We start from the raw sequence: 18,134 nt of genomic DNA, 5'->3' as shown, positions 1-18,134 counted from the left end.
TAAAAACTGTTTATGAACTAGACAATATCTAGGACGCTGTGAGAATCAAGTGGAGGCACCTAGGTTTGTGTTGTTAGGACAAGGCACAACTGTTCTCAAATCAATGAAATGGAATAAGGCATATCTAAGGCTCTTCTGCATTATGAAGACTCATTCTGCCAGTGGAAGTCAAGCTAGCAAGGAAATGATTATGCTTGGTTTAAAGAAATGGGTGAAAAGATAATGACATTTCAATGGGCAGGAACTTTCAACTCATAGCTTTAGTGGGGCAGAAGTCAGGCCTCAACTACCTACTACCTTCAAATAATCTTTACTTGCTTCTCTGAAGAACAAGCGAAACTCCCAAGCATCTTTGAGAAGTCAGGGCCTTGGACTCACAATTCAATATTTCTGGCTAGTTCCTTATCCCAGCAGTGGGAGGCTGTCCCAAGTGGTAGAACAATCGTTTAATGACTGGATCAATCCAGAATGGGGCACTTGCTCAACTTTAGCAGTGGCCTCCCCAACTAGAGGGCTTGCTCTTGGAATCTTTTCAGAAGCTGAGACTGACGAACAGTGCCAGAGAAGAGCAGCATCACATCCTAGGGTCATCTCTACAGTGTTGTGCAGTCAGCCCTGACTGGAAAAAAGTACATTCTCTTTAGCAACAAGAGTGAACTGCTGCCTCCTTCAGAAAGGGTGGGTTTTGGAGAGTAGGCGTTTTAAAGGACTTTAGGAAGTGCTAGCCAATTTGGAGCCTGGGAAAACTTCGTGTCTACAGAGGATTAAAAATGCTATCTTAGAATTTCAGGCCAGCTTTCAGCAATCTCAACCTTTCAAAGGCCAGGCAGCAGCTGTCCCGAATACGATGCCAATCAATGGCTTGAACACCTACAAAGAACTAAATCCAAGCAACAAGAAGCTGTTTCAGCTAAACACACTTTAAAAGCAGATGGATCATAGCATTTCGAGTCTGGCTAAGATGGAATAAGGAGCCGTGTGACGCCCCGAGAGACCCAGAAGCACTGAGGAATTTGAAGGAACTGACAGGATGTGACCCTTCTCTCCAGCCAGTGTATTCAGCAGGCAGCCCATAGAAAACAAGGACTTAGCACAATGAGAGTGAGCAAGGCCTGATTTCATCACAGAGTTCACCATCCTGTTTTAAAGGGGGCTTCTGATAGACAAAAGGAGAGAACAATTTCAACAAGGAAAGCAGGTGTACGATACTCTCTGTTCTGAAGGAAGAGAAATGGCCTGAGTTCTTGTTGTTTTGACTGCTTAACAGAGGAGGGAAGGACCCCCAAGAGGAGGAATTGAGCCTGTGGGCACAAACCTGCAATGTTTCAAAGCCGATGCGTAGCTGGGGACGACTGTGGCAGCCTGCCGCTGTAAACATCCGACTGAAAGCTCCTCTGAACACCTTACAGCTTCCAGTCAAGGATGTTTACAGTAGCAAAGACTGCCCAGAAAGAACGGAGACGCAGTAAGGCACACCCTACTCTAGTAAGGAGGTGACAGAGGGCTTGCTAATCCAAAGGCCCTCATGCAGGGTCAGAATTACAAATGTTGATTAGGATGCCACTTCTCCTAGACTTTCTCTGACTGGCTATTAATACAGGCTGGGATGGGGAGAATGGTTGTCACTGAATGACTACTTCTAAGGATAATATACTATGAAATAATTTATTAAAAATAAAGTTTCATATAACAAAGCAAGCAGCACAAGGCACAGCTTTGCTCCTGTGAGATTCTGCCACTATTTCCCAAGTGTCTCTACTACATCTAGTGAATCACGCAATCTGCATACTTAAAACAATGAGCTCTAAAGGACAGAGGTCTATTACAATCACAATTAAGAGCTATATGCACCCAAGGTGCTGAAAAAACAACTAGTGTGACCTTTGGAGAGGCGCAGGCAGAAGAGAGGGGAAGGGAGACATTCATATTCTTTCTTGTGATTGCTTGGAAAACAGCTCAAGTGGTGGTTCTCAAATCTGGTTGCACATTAAAAGCACTCGGGGAGTTTTAAAAGGTACTGATGCCTGGGCTCCATCATGAGATTCTGATTCAGCTGATGTGGGGTAGAGCCTGGGTGCTGGTATTTTTAAAACCCCAACAGGTGATTCTAGTGCGCAGTCAGGGCACTATATAAAGATATAAAGAACCACAATATAGAGGATGAGAAAACACAGTCCATTCACTCCAAATACCACTGTGCACACAGAGAAGCTGTTTCTTAAAAATCTAAAATCTATAACTTTCTGGGAATATTCTTCCATCCCAGATGAAGAGCTCTGATAGACTTCCTAAGATACTTTGAAATGAGCTTCACTTTACCACTTGTAACTAAAGTCTTTCATTTTTATTTTGTCCATTTTCACTGAAATACCACTTCAGAGGCACTGAGTTAAAAGTATCCAGAAATGAGTAACAGAAGGATATGTTCAGAATGAATCTGGTCTAGAAACGAGGAGCAAAACGAATAGCAAATGACTTGTGCTGAGAGAGGAGAAGGAGCGTGTCTGACACCAGTATGCAAAGCGCTCTTCAGTCAGCAGCAACTGCAATGCCTTCACAGCTCACCTGACGCTTTGGAGGTTTCAGTTCATCTCTTGGAACAATATCGATGAGAAAATCAAACTGATCAAATTTTGTAATTGCCATGGCGATATCATTTCTCTGTAACAAAGAAAAGTGGTGTGAAAAATTAGCCTTGGGAGAAACTAGTTCACTTGGCTTTATACCCTCCAAGTAAGGTAAGATGAGTTTTAAGCCAAACTAAATACCCATGGGCAAGTCTACAGCTGAAATAAGCACAGCCAAACTCATATACTTTAAATGATCAGACCTGGTGGACAATCATCAACAAAAAAGAAAGAGATACATGCAACTCACACTCTAAAATGGGATATCTGAGCCTCCAACCACTGCTACTCCTTCTGGATCCTCTCCCAGTGATTTTCAAATTATAAACTTAGTAATCTCAATTAGTAGGTTTCTGGTCATTTTGTAGGTTTATAATCCTTTTAAGGCCCTAAATCATATTTTCCCTTTGGTTCACAAGTAGTTATAATCTACTTTGGATTTCTTAGGTAAAATCCTAATTCAATAACTTTTTGCAACATTTTCAAGTCACTGGATCTGTATACACTAAGTTCTCACAAGCTGTGGTTTTTATTTGGGAATTCTAAATTGCAATGCTTAAACCATGGGTTTATCAGTGCAGTTTTGAATTCCCAAATAAAAACCATAGCTTGTGAGAATTCTGATATTCATAGTCTGTGCTATGAACAGCAGCAGGAGAGGTCAGACAACATAGGAGTCAGATGGCTAATGATACCGAAACCAAGACCTGCTCTAATGGGGGTTTCTCTCCAAGTGTGATACTTCCTTTCTTTGAATAATAAAATTAAAAGATTTTTACTAAAACCCAACATATTATGTATGTTAAGATTTGTGTACTTTACTAAAGATTTAAAGCAAAAGGAAAAACAATAAGAAAAAACACTGAACTCTAGTGAATGATATGCATGTTAAAGTATTTGGGCAAAGTAAACTTTACAATGCACTTAGACTACTTGGAAGGATAGATAGAGGGATAAATAGATATGGGAATAAAATAAGCATAGTAAAATGTTTATGGTAGAATCTAGGTTGTAAGTATACAGGTATTCACTGTAAACTTTGCTTATGTTTGAAATTTTTCATAATAAAATGCTGGGGAAAATGTCAACATACCAACAGAAATCCTTAGCAAACTCTATATACCACACCTTAAAAGGTGACTCATCAGACAAAACAGGAGAGGATGGAAATTTTCTTTTTCTTTCTTTCCCTTGTATCTGTGATGGCCCTATGCCTCTGAAATGCAAAACTCTAGTCCACCCTTCTTGCCAACCACCAGCTTGACGATAAACCCTTCCAACTGAAGCAGGGCCCATCTTAAGACTGCCAGGACTCATTTAAGATGACTACAATATAGTGTCGCATTTTTTGATGTCACCTACTCAATCTATCTAAATGGCTCATTTACCGATGGAATAAAAGGGGAAAAAGAAAAATAATAAACATCTCCAACATATAACAAAATGCTCTAGAGTATTTTGGAAACATAGATGTACTTAAGTTGGTCTTTCTAAAATTTTTACTTTGCTTTTTAAATTCCCTGAGGCAGGAGGATCGCTTGAGCCAGGAGTTTCAAGACCAGCTCTGGGCAACATAGTAAGGCCTCATCTCTACAACAAAAATTTTAAGCCAGATATGGTGGCACGCACCTGTAGTCTCAGCTACTTGGGAGGGTGAGGTGGGAGGATCACTTGAGCCCAGGAGGTCGAGGCTGCAGTGAGCTGTGATTGAGCCACTGCACTCCAGCCTAGGCCACAGAGTGAGACCCTGTCTCAAAAAATAAAAAAGGAATATAGAAAGTTCCTTCTAGCCCTTTCCAGTCAACATGCTTCCCCACACTCCCCTAAATCTGGGCATCCACAACTCTGATTTCTATCACCATAGGTGGTAGTAATAATGCATTGTATCATGCACTATGTAAATTTTTCCCTCTGGTTTCTTTTGTTAACATAGTATCTTTGAGATTTATCCATGTTGTATGGAGCAATGGTTTGTTTCTTTTTATTGCTGAGGAGGAATCCATTTCATTAATACCTCAGAATTTGTTTATATATTCCTATATTGATGGACACTTGAGTTGTTTCCAGTTTTGGGGTAGTATAAATAAGGTTTTAAGAACATTTTTATATCAAAATGGCTATAGTTCTTTTGGGTACATACCTAGGAGTGAAATGGCTGGGTTACAGAGTAGAGGGATATGTTTATTAGAAAGTGCCAAATAGTTTTTCAAAGTGACTGTACCACTTTACATTCTGACCAGTAATATATGAGTTTCAGACACTCCACTTCCTCACCAACTGTGGTATTGTCAGTCTTTTTTATTTTAGGTATTCTAGTGGGTATAAACCAGTATCTCACAGCAGTTTTAATTTGTATTTCCCTGACGACTAATGATGTTGCACACCTTCTCGTGGGTTTATTGGGCATTTGTTTATCTTTTTTTCTGAAGGTCTGTCCAAGTGTTTTGCCTATTTTGAGACAGAATCTCGCTCTGTCGCCCAGGCTGGAGTGCAGTGGCTTGATCTCAGCTCACTGCAAGCTCCGCCTCCTGGGTTCAAGTCATTCTCCTGCCTCAGCCTCCCAAGTAGCTGGGACTACAAGCGCCCGCCACCTCGCCCGTCTAATTTTTTATATTTTTAGTAGAGATGGGGTTTCACTGTGTTGGCCGGGATGGTCTCGATCTCCTGACCTCGTGATCCGCCCGTCTCGGCCTCCCAAAGTGCTGGGATTATAGGCGTGAGCCACCGTGCCTGGCCACGTATTTTATTTTCTAATCTGAACTGCTCTTGAAGGGAGCTTTAACTGGATCTCTCTGGATCTACAGACTAACTTCAAGGCAGCATAAATTCTGTGACTTCAACATGCTTATCATTTATTGGAGTTCAGTATTTTTTCCTTTTTTTGCTTTAAAACTTTCATATAGTAACGTACACAAATCCTAACTTTAAGCTGCATTGACAAGCTGTACTAGAATGCAGGCTTCCCACAGATAAGGATTTTTGTCTGTTTTGTGTATCGTTAATCCCCAGAGCCCAGAAAAGCGCCTGGCACATTGTGGGTGTTCAGTTTTTTTAGAATAAATGAATAAACACATGTATTTTCTACTTTGTAGGTAAAGGGAAGCAAAAAGTGAAAACAATTTATTTTCTTGGCTTCATGGTTAAAATAGTGCCACTGTTTTATACTTGTTACACCCTTCTTCTTGTATCTGGGAAACCTTTCCTCTAAAAGCCAGGGCTTGGCTATAGGGTGAGGGTTTCTAGAGTCAATGACCAAGGGCTCTGCATACAGTATGTATGTGGAGTTGCTGGGTTAAAATTAAAATTAAAAAAAAAAGGAAGAGGAGGAAGGAAGGAAAAAGGAGGAAGGAGGAAGGAAGGAAGGAAGGAAGGAAGGAAGGAAGGAAGGAAGGAAGGAAGGAAGGAAGGAAGGAAGGGAGGGAGGGAGGGAGGGAGGGAGGGAGGCAGGCAGGAAGAGGAGGAGGAGAGGAGGAAGAGGAGGAGGAGGAGAAGAAGGAGAAGAAGGAGGAGGAGGAGGAGGAGGAGAAGGAGAAGGAGAACGAGAAGAGGAGGAGGAGGAGGAGGACGAGGAGGAGGAGGAGGACTCCTTCTCTCAGGAAGGCAGACAAAGAACAAAAAGCCTAACGAAGCTAGTGAGACTGCTGATACTTCCTGGAACCGTCCTTTCCTGGAATCTCTCAAGGCTCCCAAGCAGAAGTTGTTTACGTCTGGAAACAGGTAAATACTCTATCACTTGAGCCTCTGTTTATAGTGAGGGCTCACCAAGGGAAAAGAGTTCAGTCACTAAGCTGTGAAAACCAGGAGAGAATTGACTAAGATTTTTGGTGGAGAAACACAATCACCATGGCCAGAAGATATGTCTGCCTCCCAACAGTGGAGATGCCAATTACATGTCAGCTTGATAGAGGCCTAAAGAAGAACAATCTTTGGTCCAAAGCCACCTGTTCTTCTTTGCAGGAGAACAGGCAAAGGTGGCCGCTTACCCCAGTTTTCCTAATCTAAGTCTGCAATAATACCTGTAGAGTCCGGCGCTTGTTATCTTCTGTGTGAATCCAGGCTCGAAGAGTCAACTCTGTGATAAAAATCTGGGCTGCCTTGGCAAAGAGTACAGGCGCTTCTGCACTGATCATCTGTAACAGACACAGGCCCTCCCTGTCAATCACCAGGAAGTCATTCAAACCAGTCTGTCTCTTGCCTCATTGCCTAGCATGGGACTATGGGGCAAGGGTCAAAAAATGAGGTGGTATGCTCAAGAGATTCCAAGGTAAAATAAATCCATGAGTAGGAACAAAGCAGGGAACAGGGAGAAAGAATACTTATTTAGCACCTACCATGTGCCAAACCTTGTGCAAGGTGCTTTCTTACCCTTATAATAGCCTTTCAAAGAAACTAGGTTTAAGAGAGATGAAGTGACTTGCCCATAGCCATAGAGCCAGTAAGTGGCAGGGTTTAGGTTCTAATCCAAGGAGAAACAATATGGGGAAGGAGAATGAGCTTGAAAGCCAATGGATTTGGGTAAAACTGCAGGCTTCCCATCCTTTTGGGCTTTGTTTTTCACACACTGAAAAAGAGGATAACCTTCCAGTTTTATTGTGGCAATCAAATGAGATAATATATGTACCCAGCACAGGACTTGGCACATAGGAAGTGCTCAAGCCATATAAACTTGATGTGTCTGATTTCAAAGCTGAAGCTCTTGGTCAAACAAGGTTCTAAACCTTTGGTGAGGTAGTTTGTGCAGGCTACAGTCACAGAAAGAGCTCTGGAGTTAAAGCAGCAGCAGATGGGAAATGCGATCTTGGTCCTAGCACTCTGGGTGAGTCACTTAACCTCTTTGTGTCTATTTCCATTATCTGTAAAATGGAACTGATAATTCTTATTATATCAAATCTCACAGGGCTACTGTGAGGAAGAAAGGAAAATTGCTATCACTTGTTAGCTTTCTGTGAAAATACAAGACTATTAATTTTGAGTGGTAAAGAGACAAAGAGTTCCTCTTTCTCTGAGATCTATAATGGAGATGGACTCCTAGGAAAACAGAAATGGCAAGCCCAAGCAAACCCTCTCACAAGTATTATTCATGTAAAAGAAACTCACAGATCAAAAGGTTACAGCAGGTTGAATATCATTATTAAAAATTTCTTTTTTTTTTTGAGACGGAGTCTCGCTCTGCCGCCCAGGCTGGAGTGCAGTGGCCAGATCTCAGCTCACTGCAAGCTCCGCCTCCCGGGTTCACGCCATTCTCCTGCCTCAGCCTTCCTAGTAGCTGGGACTACAGGCGCCCGCCACGTCGCCCGGCTAGTTTTTTGTATTTTTAGTAGAGACGGGGTTTCACCATGTTAGCCAGGATGGTCTCGATCTCCTGACCTCGTGATCTGCCCATCTCGGCCTCCCAAAGTGCTGGGATTACAGGCTTGAGCCACCGCGCCCGGCCAAAAATTTCTTAAGAGTTCAGATCGGCCGGGCGCGGTGGCTCAAGCCTGTAATCCCAGCACTTTGGGAGGCCGAGACAGGCGGATCACGAGGTCAGGAGATCGAGACCATCCTGGCTAATACGGTGAAACCCCGTCTCTACTAAAAAAATACAAAAACTCGCACCACTGCACTGCAGCCTGGATAACAGAGTAAAACTCTCAAAAAAAAAGAAAAGAAAAGAAAACAAAAACCAACAACAACTATTTTTTCAACATCTAAAAAAACCAGGATATCCTTAAGTTTCAGGATGATCCATATAGTAACCAAAACTGCTCAATTTTGGCTCACTTAACAATTTTAAACAGGAATCAAATAAAGCAACAGACAGTAATTTTTTGTGTGTTTTTGTTTAATTAAACTTTGAGCTCTAGAGCAATGAACAATAACCTACCCATCACTCAGCTTCAATAAGAAATAATAAAAATGAATGTGAATTCACCTTCACATCTTCATCCAGCTTCATAATCTTCTTAATACGAGCCAATGGGAGTTCCTGCACTCGGAAGTCTTTCTGAAATGAACAACAAGAGATGCATAAATGGTGGGCACAATCAACAGTGTGGCAAAGCATGACAGGCAGCAGGAAACACTCTGGCTTAGTCCCTCTCTTCAGGAAGTCGGGAGAGGAGGTACAGATGAAATGAAGAAAACACAAGCTCCAGAGCAAAATTCTTCTTAACATATGCAGGTCTTCAAAGAATTAGTGGGCTTTAGAAAAAGCTTAGGATGGCCTCTAACAGTGCCCTCATGAAACGGAGCCCCAAGCAATATCTGTTTTTTTTTGGTTTGTTTGTTTTCATCAGCACAACATAAAGGGACATTATGAGCGCCTTCTCTTTTTTCCAAGTAAGTTTACCAGTCTGCAATATGCAGATTAAAATGAGATTTCTGTCTCAGGGGTATTCCTCTAAAGTTCCAGTTCTTTCTTCCATTCAGTGATAAACTGTAACAGCAACGCCAGGGAACTTGACCACAGTGACCCACAGTTCTTCACAGCTGACAGTGGCCACATTTGACATTTGCACTAACCTGACAACAGAAATTGGAGAGGAGAGCCCCTTTCCCATCACAATAGCAATGGCCTTGTCTCCAAAATTTGTTTCAAGTGGGGGTAGAGGAGTACAGAAAAAGGATGAGGGTGAATTTATCAGCTGCCTTTTAGGAACAGCTGTGTTATTCTTTCTTAAACAAGCCTGGAGTGGGGGAGGACCATATAACTTCACTGTGGATATAATTTAGGAAAGGGCTTTTTTGACCAGCACTACTCAATAATTTGAAATGTAAGCCCTTTTTTTGTTTTATTTGAAAACTACTGGTATTTAAACGCATGCCCAATGATGGATGCAATTCTAGGAAAAAAATCAATTTTGAGTTTCTGAGCTGCAATGAAGAGAAAGGTGCAAAGGCAGACATTAGCTAAAATCAGCAAAATCTCTACTGGGACTAGGTGTCAAATGATTGATTCTATAAGTGGTCTGAAATATGACTCACTAAACCCAATATGCTCACCTGGAAATTTGCATCATCACATTATGGAAGCAGCAGCTATTATTTGAGATTTGATGTAAATTAACAAGCATAAGTGAACTTTCTTTTCTAAGACCAACAGAAAATCTCAAATATATGTCAAAAAAGTTATTTTGGAAAACCATCAACAGTTTTCCCAGAACCTATTTTATGATTACAGAAAGAAGAGAATCTATTAGGATAAAATGTACACCAAGACATCTAATTTTTCCACGCAAACCCAACAAGCTGCTTGGCTACCACTCTGCTCTACAAACTTCAAACACCAATTTTTCATCTTTTCCTTTTCCAAATTAGGTATCAACATTTTCCATGAAGCCTCTACTAAAACTAACCCTGGAGTAACGGGGACTCAGAAGTTCAGTTTATTAAAATTTCAACAAAAGGAAACAGTAGCACAGATTCATTCTATTCTTGTTTTTCCCTTTGCTCTTTCACTTACTGATTCAAGTAACTCAACTAATAGTAAATGTATGATACCTACTACTATGCAAAAATACACATGTAGGCCAGGCACGGTGGCTCATGCCTGTAATCCCAGTACTCTGGGAGGCTGAGATGGGAGAATCGCTTGAGGCCAGGAGTTTGAGACCGGCCTGGTCAACATAGTGAGACCCCATTACTATTTAAAAAAGAAAGAAAGAAAAAATACACATCTACTCCTACCTTTGAAAAGCATGTGGTTTGTCAGAGACAGTCACATGAAAACATTATAATCCCCTATCCAAAACTGGAAGGGAGGGATATAAAATCCCATGGGGACACAAAGAAGGACACGTTGCTAGGGACAGTTAGCAGTGTAGGGCTGGAGGGAGAGTGAGGGATTGGAAATGTTCCACAAAGGGGATGACATCTGAACTGTGTCTAAGGGATTCTGGGAATTTGCCTGTTGAAAAAGTATGAGAATGTTATTCAGACAGAACAACAAAGACAGAGATACAAAAAATCACAGTCTATTTAAGTTTTAGATCTATGACCTGAGTACAGAGGTGAGAAGCAGGAAAGAGGATACTGGGTTGGAGCCAGATCCTTAAGAGATTTTTTTTAAAGTTTAATCCCAGAAATCAACCACTGGTCTTCCTTCTTGTGTGGCATATCACAGAAGATGATGACACTACACAGAAATGCTAAAGAGAATGCTAGGGATGATCACTCCTTTGGAAAGCCTCCCAGACTGATACATACAGCACAAGATGATCATAGATTTAGTTCTCTTGCAAGTGTGCTCTCATTTGGCTTGGTTTTAAATATAATTTGTACAAGAATGTTCCATGATTACTGAACTAAAGCCCAAAGCTGACAAAAAAGACCTCTTTCCCCAAATGGATAGAGTAAAATATTACTCCTTCAATTTCTATTCTTTAATCAAAAGCAACAAAGATCAAGGATCAAGAGATCATTCCCGCCTTGCAGAGATGTAAAATGCAGCAGAAATTTACAATAAGCTCTGCTTTAATATCCTTCCCAAAGCTTTCATTTGTGACGAACTATTTTTCCATGTTCCTGAAACCTTGAGATCTCAAGGAGCAGTGTGTAAAAGTGGATCTTGAGGTGTGTGTATGGTTCATCCCTGTTGACAATCACCCAGTTTTCTATTAATCCTATTGTAGCTTTCTAGTTACATATAAGGATTTACCATAAGCTTGTTGGAAAGGGGAGGCCCTCTACAAACAGTAGACTGAGGCCCCCGAAACTTGGATTCATGCTCCCCACTTCACTGGCTACTACGTAACTGAAGGGAGTAACATTTAACTCTTTAACTCCTTCTCCTGATACTGATCCAACTGGAAGAACAGCTGACACATACTTTTTCCCCTCCTACTTTTGGGAGTTACATCAGTAAGGAAAAGAGCAGATTATCTCTCAGAACATTCTCATGCTCCTGACCACTACCAAAGAACTACGTTAAAAATGCTGCCATCTGAAACTGCTGCATTTCAAGACGAATTCAAATCTGAATTCACTCAATAAGAGTTTGGAGCCAAAGAAAAGTCAATGGATCTTGGGCTGCACTAAAGAACATCCAGAGTTTCAAATAATAAAGAGAAATCTTTTCCAGGCCTACCCAGTCAGGCACTCTGGCAAGTCAAGATTCTCAACCCTTGTGAAAGCAATGATTCTCAATCTTGGGGCTGCACATTAGAATCACCTGAAAAGCTTTTGAAAAACAAGATGCCTGAGCTCTCTCCTGGAGACCAACTGAATCAGGAACTCTAGGACAGTGGTCCCCAACCTCAGGAACCAGTTTTGTGCAAGACAATTCTTCCAAAGATGGGCAGGGTGGGCATTCGATTCTCATAAGGAGTGTGCTACCTAGATCCCTCACACGTGCAGTTCATGATAGGGTTCACATTCCTATGAGAATCTAATGCCGCTGCTGATCTAACAAGAGGGGGAGCTCAGGCGGTAATGCTTGCTCACTGGCTACTGACCTCCTGCTGTGCAGCCCAGTTCCTAGGTTCCTAACAGGCCATGGACCCATACAAGTCTATGGCCCAGGGACTGGGGACCCCTGCTCTAGTGGGTAGAGTACTGGCATCAAGTTTTTTGAAAACTCCCCTGTGACTATGATCCAAGTGAGAGTTAAGGACTACTGCTTTACAGCCCTGCTACTCAAAGTAAGGTCCTTGGACCAGCAATGGTATCACCTGGGAACTCAAAAGAAACAATCCCAGGTTCCGTTCCTAACCTACTAAATCAGCATCAATATTTTAAGAAGATCCTCCCTCATGTGGTTCATACAGACAATAAAGTTTGAGAAGCACTGCTCTACAGGAGGGGCTCACACAGCACAGGACCTGTTTTGTGTAACCAGTTATCTGATTTGATTGTAATGTTAGAAATGTCATCACCCAATCAGAAGGCACTGAGGAATGAAAAGATGAAACTGCCAATTAAAAGAAAGTGACCTAGGCACTGAATTACAGTAAACTGAAGGCTGAATGGGATGTAAAGAGTAAGTAGAGAATTAGATTTTTCTTTTCGAAATTCAGCATCGTTGCCCAACTGCCCCCAACTCACCTCCGTAAAGACAAAGTTAGCTTTCTCTTTCCTATTTTCAAAGAGGCCCAGTGGGGCAAAACTCAACATGAAGAAGTCTGTTATATATTGTTCCCAGAGCTCTGCTGTGCAGGAATATAGTATTTTACACAATCACTCTGGGAAACAATCATCTTGTTATGGTTTTTAATTAATTTCAATCCAAGCTGAACACCACCTGGATTTACAGATAATTACAGAGCTTTTAAGAATCAAGAGAGGCCGGGTGCGGTGGCTCAAGCCTGTAATCCCAGCACTTTGGGAGGCCGAGACGGGCGGATCACGAGGTCAGGAGATCAAGACCATCCTGGCTAACATGGTGAAACCCCGTCTCTACTAAAAATACAAAAAACTAGCCGGGCGACCTGGCGGGCGCCTGTAGTCCCAGCTACTCGGGAGGCTGAGGCAGGAGAATGGCGTGAACCCGGGAGGTGGAGCTTGCAGTGAGCTGAGATCCGGCCACTGCACTCCAGCCTGGGCGACAGAGCGAGACTCCGTCTCAAAAAAAAAAAAAAAAAAAAAAAAAAAAGAGTCAAGAGAACAAGCTAAAATGAAAGATAAATTGCTTTTACAGGACTCAGACCAAAAGGACTTGAGGCCAGTGTTTCCAACACATCATGAAATACATCATCTAGCAAACTTCAATTACTTCTTTTTGGAACAATTTGTGTCCCAGTCTGAGATCACACCTTATGAATATTCTCGTAAATTTTACTTATGATTGGGTAGTTTAAACATAAGGAATTTTCTTTCTTTTTTTTTTTTTTTTTTTTGTTTTATCTGTTAGATACTTTGAGGTGTCAACCTAAGAGGCTCTGACACATCTGAGGAAGTCTGGTTTTAAGTATTATTGAGTTCTGGAAAGGCACAGATTAAATGCTAAAATGTTTGGTCATGTTACACAGGCAGCAGCGCAGTCAGAGAAGCAGATGCCATCACGTGTTGTACTCCTGAGAAGAGGGGAAAATAAGAGTCATACAAACGGAAAAAAATTACCCTGACTTTACTGGATTGCATTCTTACTCAAACATGGAACTGATACTGCTTTGCACTAAACCTGAAGTGAAGTCTAATTCGTTCAGATATTTATTGTGCACCTACTATATGTCAGACATTGTTGTAAGCACCTGATATAAAAGACATAGCTTGGCAGAAGTCTAGGAGTCCCTTTGAAAAGTACATAGGAGGAGAATTTTAATTAGTCACCAATACAAGAATGATTAAAGACAACTTCCTCTTTACTTTTCTTTCTCTTCACACACAAAACCTGAACCAAAACTGAACCCCTCAAAGTAACTCTCTTTTAACTTCTGATAGACTAAAAGTCTAGGTACTAAAATTAGGTCAGCATCATGATCAGCTTTGTTGGCAACCAAACTTGTAAACCAAGTAGGTTACAAATCAAAGCCCAGGGTCTTGAAGAGGTATTTGCACACTCATGTAACACAGTAGCACTATTCACAATAGCCAAGAGGTGGAACCAACCCAAATGTCCATTAACAAATGAACAGATAAACAAAATGTGGTATATACATACAACAGGGTATGATTCTGCCTTTAAAAAAAAGGATAGGCCAGACATGATGGCTCACATCTGTAATCCCAGTAATTTGGAGGGCCAAGGCAGGAGGACTGTTTGAGGCCAGGAATTTGAGACCAGCCTGGGCAACAGTGACACCTCCATCTCTACATAAGATTTTTTTTTTTAATTAGCCAGGTCGGTGGTGCCCAGCTAGAGTCCTAGCTACTTGGGGGACTGAGGAGACAGGGTCCTTTGAGCCCAAGAGTTCAAGGCTACAGTGAGCTATAATCCTGCCACTGCACTCCAGCAAAGAACAAAAGAGTAAGACCTTGTCTCTTTAAAAAAGAAAAAACAAAGGCCACTCATGGTGGCTCACACCTATAGTCCCAGCACTTTGGGAGGCGGAGGTGGGAGGATTGCTTGAGACCAGAAGTTTGAGATCAGCCAGGGTAATATGGTGGGACCCTACCTCTACAGAAAAATACAAAAATTAGCTGGGTGTGGTGGCATGCACCTGTAGTTTCAGCTACTCAGGAGGCTGAGGCAGGAGGATTGCTTGAGCCTGAGAGGTTGAGGCTGCAGTAAGCCATAGTTGTACCACTACACTCCAGCCTGGAAGACAGAGTGAGACCCTGTCTCCAAAAAGAAAAAAAAAAAAGAAAAAAGATAAAAAAGGAAGGGCATCCTGTCACATGCTTCAACAGACATGCTAGGTGAAATAAGGTAAGACAAAAAGACAAATACATACGTTTTTCTGCTTAGAATGGGGTTACATCCTGATAAAGCTATTGTAAGTTGAAAAGATCCTAAGTTGAAAATGCATTTACTACACCTAGCCTATCAAAGCCTCGCCCACCTTAAATGTGCTCAGAACACTTACATTACCCTAAAGTTGGGCAAAATAATCTAACACAAACCCTATTTTATAGTAAAGTGTTGAGTATCTCATAATTTATTGAATAGTAGATTGAAAGTGAAAAACAGCCGGGCGCGGTGGCTCAAGCCTGTAATCCCAGCACTTTGGGAGGCCGAGACGGGCGGATCACGAGGTCAGGAGATCGAGACCATCCTGGCTAACACGGTGAAACCCCGTCTCTACTAAAAATACAAAAAACTAGCCGGGCGAGGTGGCGGGCGCCTGTAGTCCCAGCTACTCCGGAGGCTGAGGCAGGAGAATGGCGTAAACCTGGGAGGCGGAGCTTGCAGTGAGCTGAGATCTGGCCACTGCACTCCAGTCCGGGCGACAAGAGCGAGACTCCGCCTCAAAAAAAAAAAAAAAAAAAAAGAAAGTGAAAAACAGAATGGTTGAATGGGTACTCAAAGTACAACTGCTACTGAATGCACATCACTTTCTAACCACTGTAAAGTGGAAAAAACATTAAGTTGAATCATCGTAAGTAGGGGACTGTACGATATGATCCCATTACTATGAGGTATCAAAAATAGTCAAATTCATAGAAAGCAGAATGGTGGTTGTTTAAAGAGTGCACAGTTTCCGTACTGCAACATGAAAAAATTCTTAAGATAAGTTTCATAACAATGTGATTATACTTAACACTTCTGAACTGTACATTTAAAAATGGATAAGGGGCAAAATTTTACCTGTTTTGTAACTACAACTAAAAAAAAAAAAAATCAAAGTCCAACAAAACAGAAAAGTTAAGTGCTGAGCTTAACTCCAGAGTTTATCTGGCCACTTGCCTAATCCTGGATTTATGCCTCTCAGCTCAAGCTGCGGCACAGACTTGCTCGATTGGCCTAGTCCCACCACACCCCAGGAGAGCATTCATTTTACACCAAGCTGACCCCAGCACCAAAAGCTGATAAGTGTAATCATGAGATCATCCCCCTAAAATATGAACAAAACACCCCACTTCTGACTTTATAGTTTCATTTTTCCCTACCTTCTCTTCTATATCTGAAACAGTTTAGATAACTACTACCTTAGACTGCAGAAGAGGAACAATGACTTTTCAGTGGAAATCCACTCTGAACCCAGGCCAGTCTGAGAAAGGCCAAGCCAAGTTCAACTGCTGAAAACTCTTCATATAAACAAACGTGACCCAGAGGTATATCCAAAACATGAACTACTTTTTATCCCTGAAGTCAGTGGGCATTTATCATAATAAGTTATTTCATTTCATTAATTACTTGTTTATTAGCCTGTCTCATCAGAATATATGTTCCATGAGTGCAATGATCCTGTCTGGTTCACTGCAATGATCCTGTCTGTCTGGTTCATTACCGTATCCACAGTATCTAGCATAGCCTTGGTTGGTACATAATAAGTATTCGTTGAGTGAATGAATAAACTGACATTGTAACGTCAGAAGGTAAAGGTCACTAACCCTAAGCAACTGCAACATTAATTCTACATCAGGAAGGAATCCAGTGTCTGCTCTGCCAGGATACTAGTATTTCCAGGGCAGGAATGACATAGCCAACACAGGGAACTCCTTCAGTATGTACTAAAATGACACCTTAATGAACATTCTTCATTAAGGACATGACAACTGTATTATGAAAATACTCTAACTCTAACCTGCCTCACCTTCCACTACCACTCTCACACCACATACCTACTCCTTCCCTCAACCTCCACTAAACACACAGTAACCTTTAGGCACTCTGAATGTCTTGATGTTCCTCTAACTATAAGGCCCTCCCCACTGGGCCTCCATGCCTTTATGCATGCCCTTGTCTTTGCCCTCCCATCCTTCACATCTGGTGAACGCTTACTTGTATTTCAAGACTCAACAAAAATGTTCCCTTTACTTAAACCCTTCCCTAACTCAACCAGAAAGAAACAAGCACTATGTCCTCTGTGCTCCTTGGCTTTTACTGCTTCAGGACTCATCAGTGTGCCTGATTCAGTAAGTACTTAATAAATACCTACTGACTAAATGAGTCTGGTTGTAATTACTAGATTGTAAGCTCCTCACAGGTCAAGGTTATATTTAATTATTTTGAGTCAGTAGTTCTCAAAAGGGGATGTTTTTGCCCATAGGCACATTTCCCAATGTCTGGAGACATTTTTTGGTTGTCACAACTCGTGGAGGGGTGCTACTGGCATCTAGTGAATAGAGGCTAGGGGTGCTGCTAAACATGCTGTTATGCATAAGACGGCCCCTCAGAACAAAGAGTTACCTAGCCCAAAATGTCAATAATGCAGCTGTTGAGAAACAGTGATCAAAGTGTATCTTTTTAACACCTGGAAAGAGTTCCTGGCTCACAATAGATTTGTTGTTGAATAAATTGCCCAATAGTTTTTACCAAGTTCTAGAAATGTGGCAGGACTATTAAATCAGGCCTAAAAAATTGAGCTAGAGCTACAGAAGGAAGATGAGATCTCTGTTTTCCTACAAGTCCTAAAGGATATGCCTCACATTAAACTACCTCCAAGTCAAAGTATCCACTACATACCACACGCCTATGGAAGACCACTGAGATATAAAAGACACTCTTGTAGTTACCTCACAGAAGGCAAATGTTTTCATTTTCCTACCCACAGGTCAGGGATGAACTATGCCTCGTAAATGTGCTTGAAATTAAAAATGCTTTAGTCTGAGTTTTGGTTAATTTCCCATAGCTCTTTATACTCTTTAAAAGTTTCTAATAAAAGTTTCTCATTCTTCCTCACCACTGTTAAATTCCGGATTTCTTCCATGACCCGAGGCCAGAATGACTGTAGGCTTTGCTGGGCATCACTGCTGCTAGTACCACCAAATCCTCCTTCTGTGGACATCTTGACAACTGAAAATAAACACATACATAAGACCCATTAGAAACAATAAAGTCAGACCTTCTGTCCAGATTAGGCATTTGTATCTTTGTGGATGTTTTTATGAATCTATTCAATTTTTCAGTTTGATAAGGTATATAATTACACTAAAAAGATTTTAACACAGACTTACATCTTAAAAACATTGGTAGGAAAGTTTTTC

At 41.4% G+C, this 18,134-nt stretch overlaps 1 protein-coding gene across 5 annotated transcripts in view; it reads right to left on the bottom strand.

Annotated features, from left to right (window-relative positions):
- Window positions 1–18,134, bottom strand: part of NFYC (nuclear transcription factor Y subunit gamma) — an 81,310-nt gene that overhangs the window by 15,714 nt on the left and 47,462 nt on the right. For all 5 annotated transcript variants that reach the window (XM_030942557.1, XM_030942556.1, XM_030942558.1 and 2 more), the window contains 4 exons: window positions 17,831–17,943; window positions 8,542–8,613; window positions 6,644–6,757; window positions 2,566–2,661 (listed from right to left, as the gene is read on the bottom strand). In XM_030942557.1, the coding sequence (XP_030798417.1) occupies window positions 2,566–2,661; window positions 6,644–6,757; window positions 8,542–8,613; window positions 17,831–17,935 (387 nt within the window). In that variant the 5' untranslated portion in view covers window positions 17,936–17,943. Of the gene's footprint in view, window positions 1–2,565; window positions 2,662–6,643; window positions 6,758–8,541; window positions 8,614–17,830; window positions 17,944–18,134 lie in introns of those variants that run through there.

This window comes from Rhinopithecus roxellana, chromosome 12, assembly GCF_007565055.1.
Source record: "Rhinopithecus roxellana isolate Shanxi Qingling chromosome 12, ASM756505v1, whole genome shotgun sequence".
In the NCBI taxonomy this organism is placed as follows: domain Eukaryota; kingdom Metazoa; phylum Chordata; class Mammalia; order Primates; family Cercopithecidae; genus Rhinopithecus; species Rhinopithecus roxellana.
Note: the sequence above shows the minus strand (reverse complement) of the source record. Positions and strands in the feature narration are given on the sequence as shown.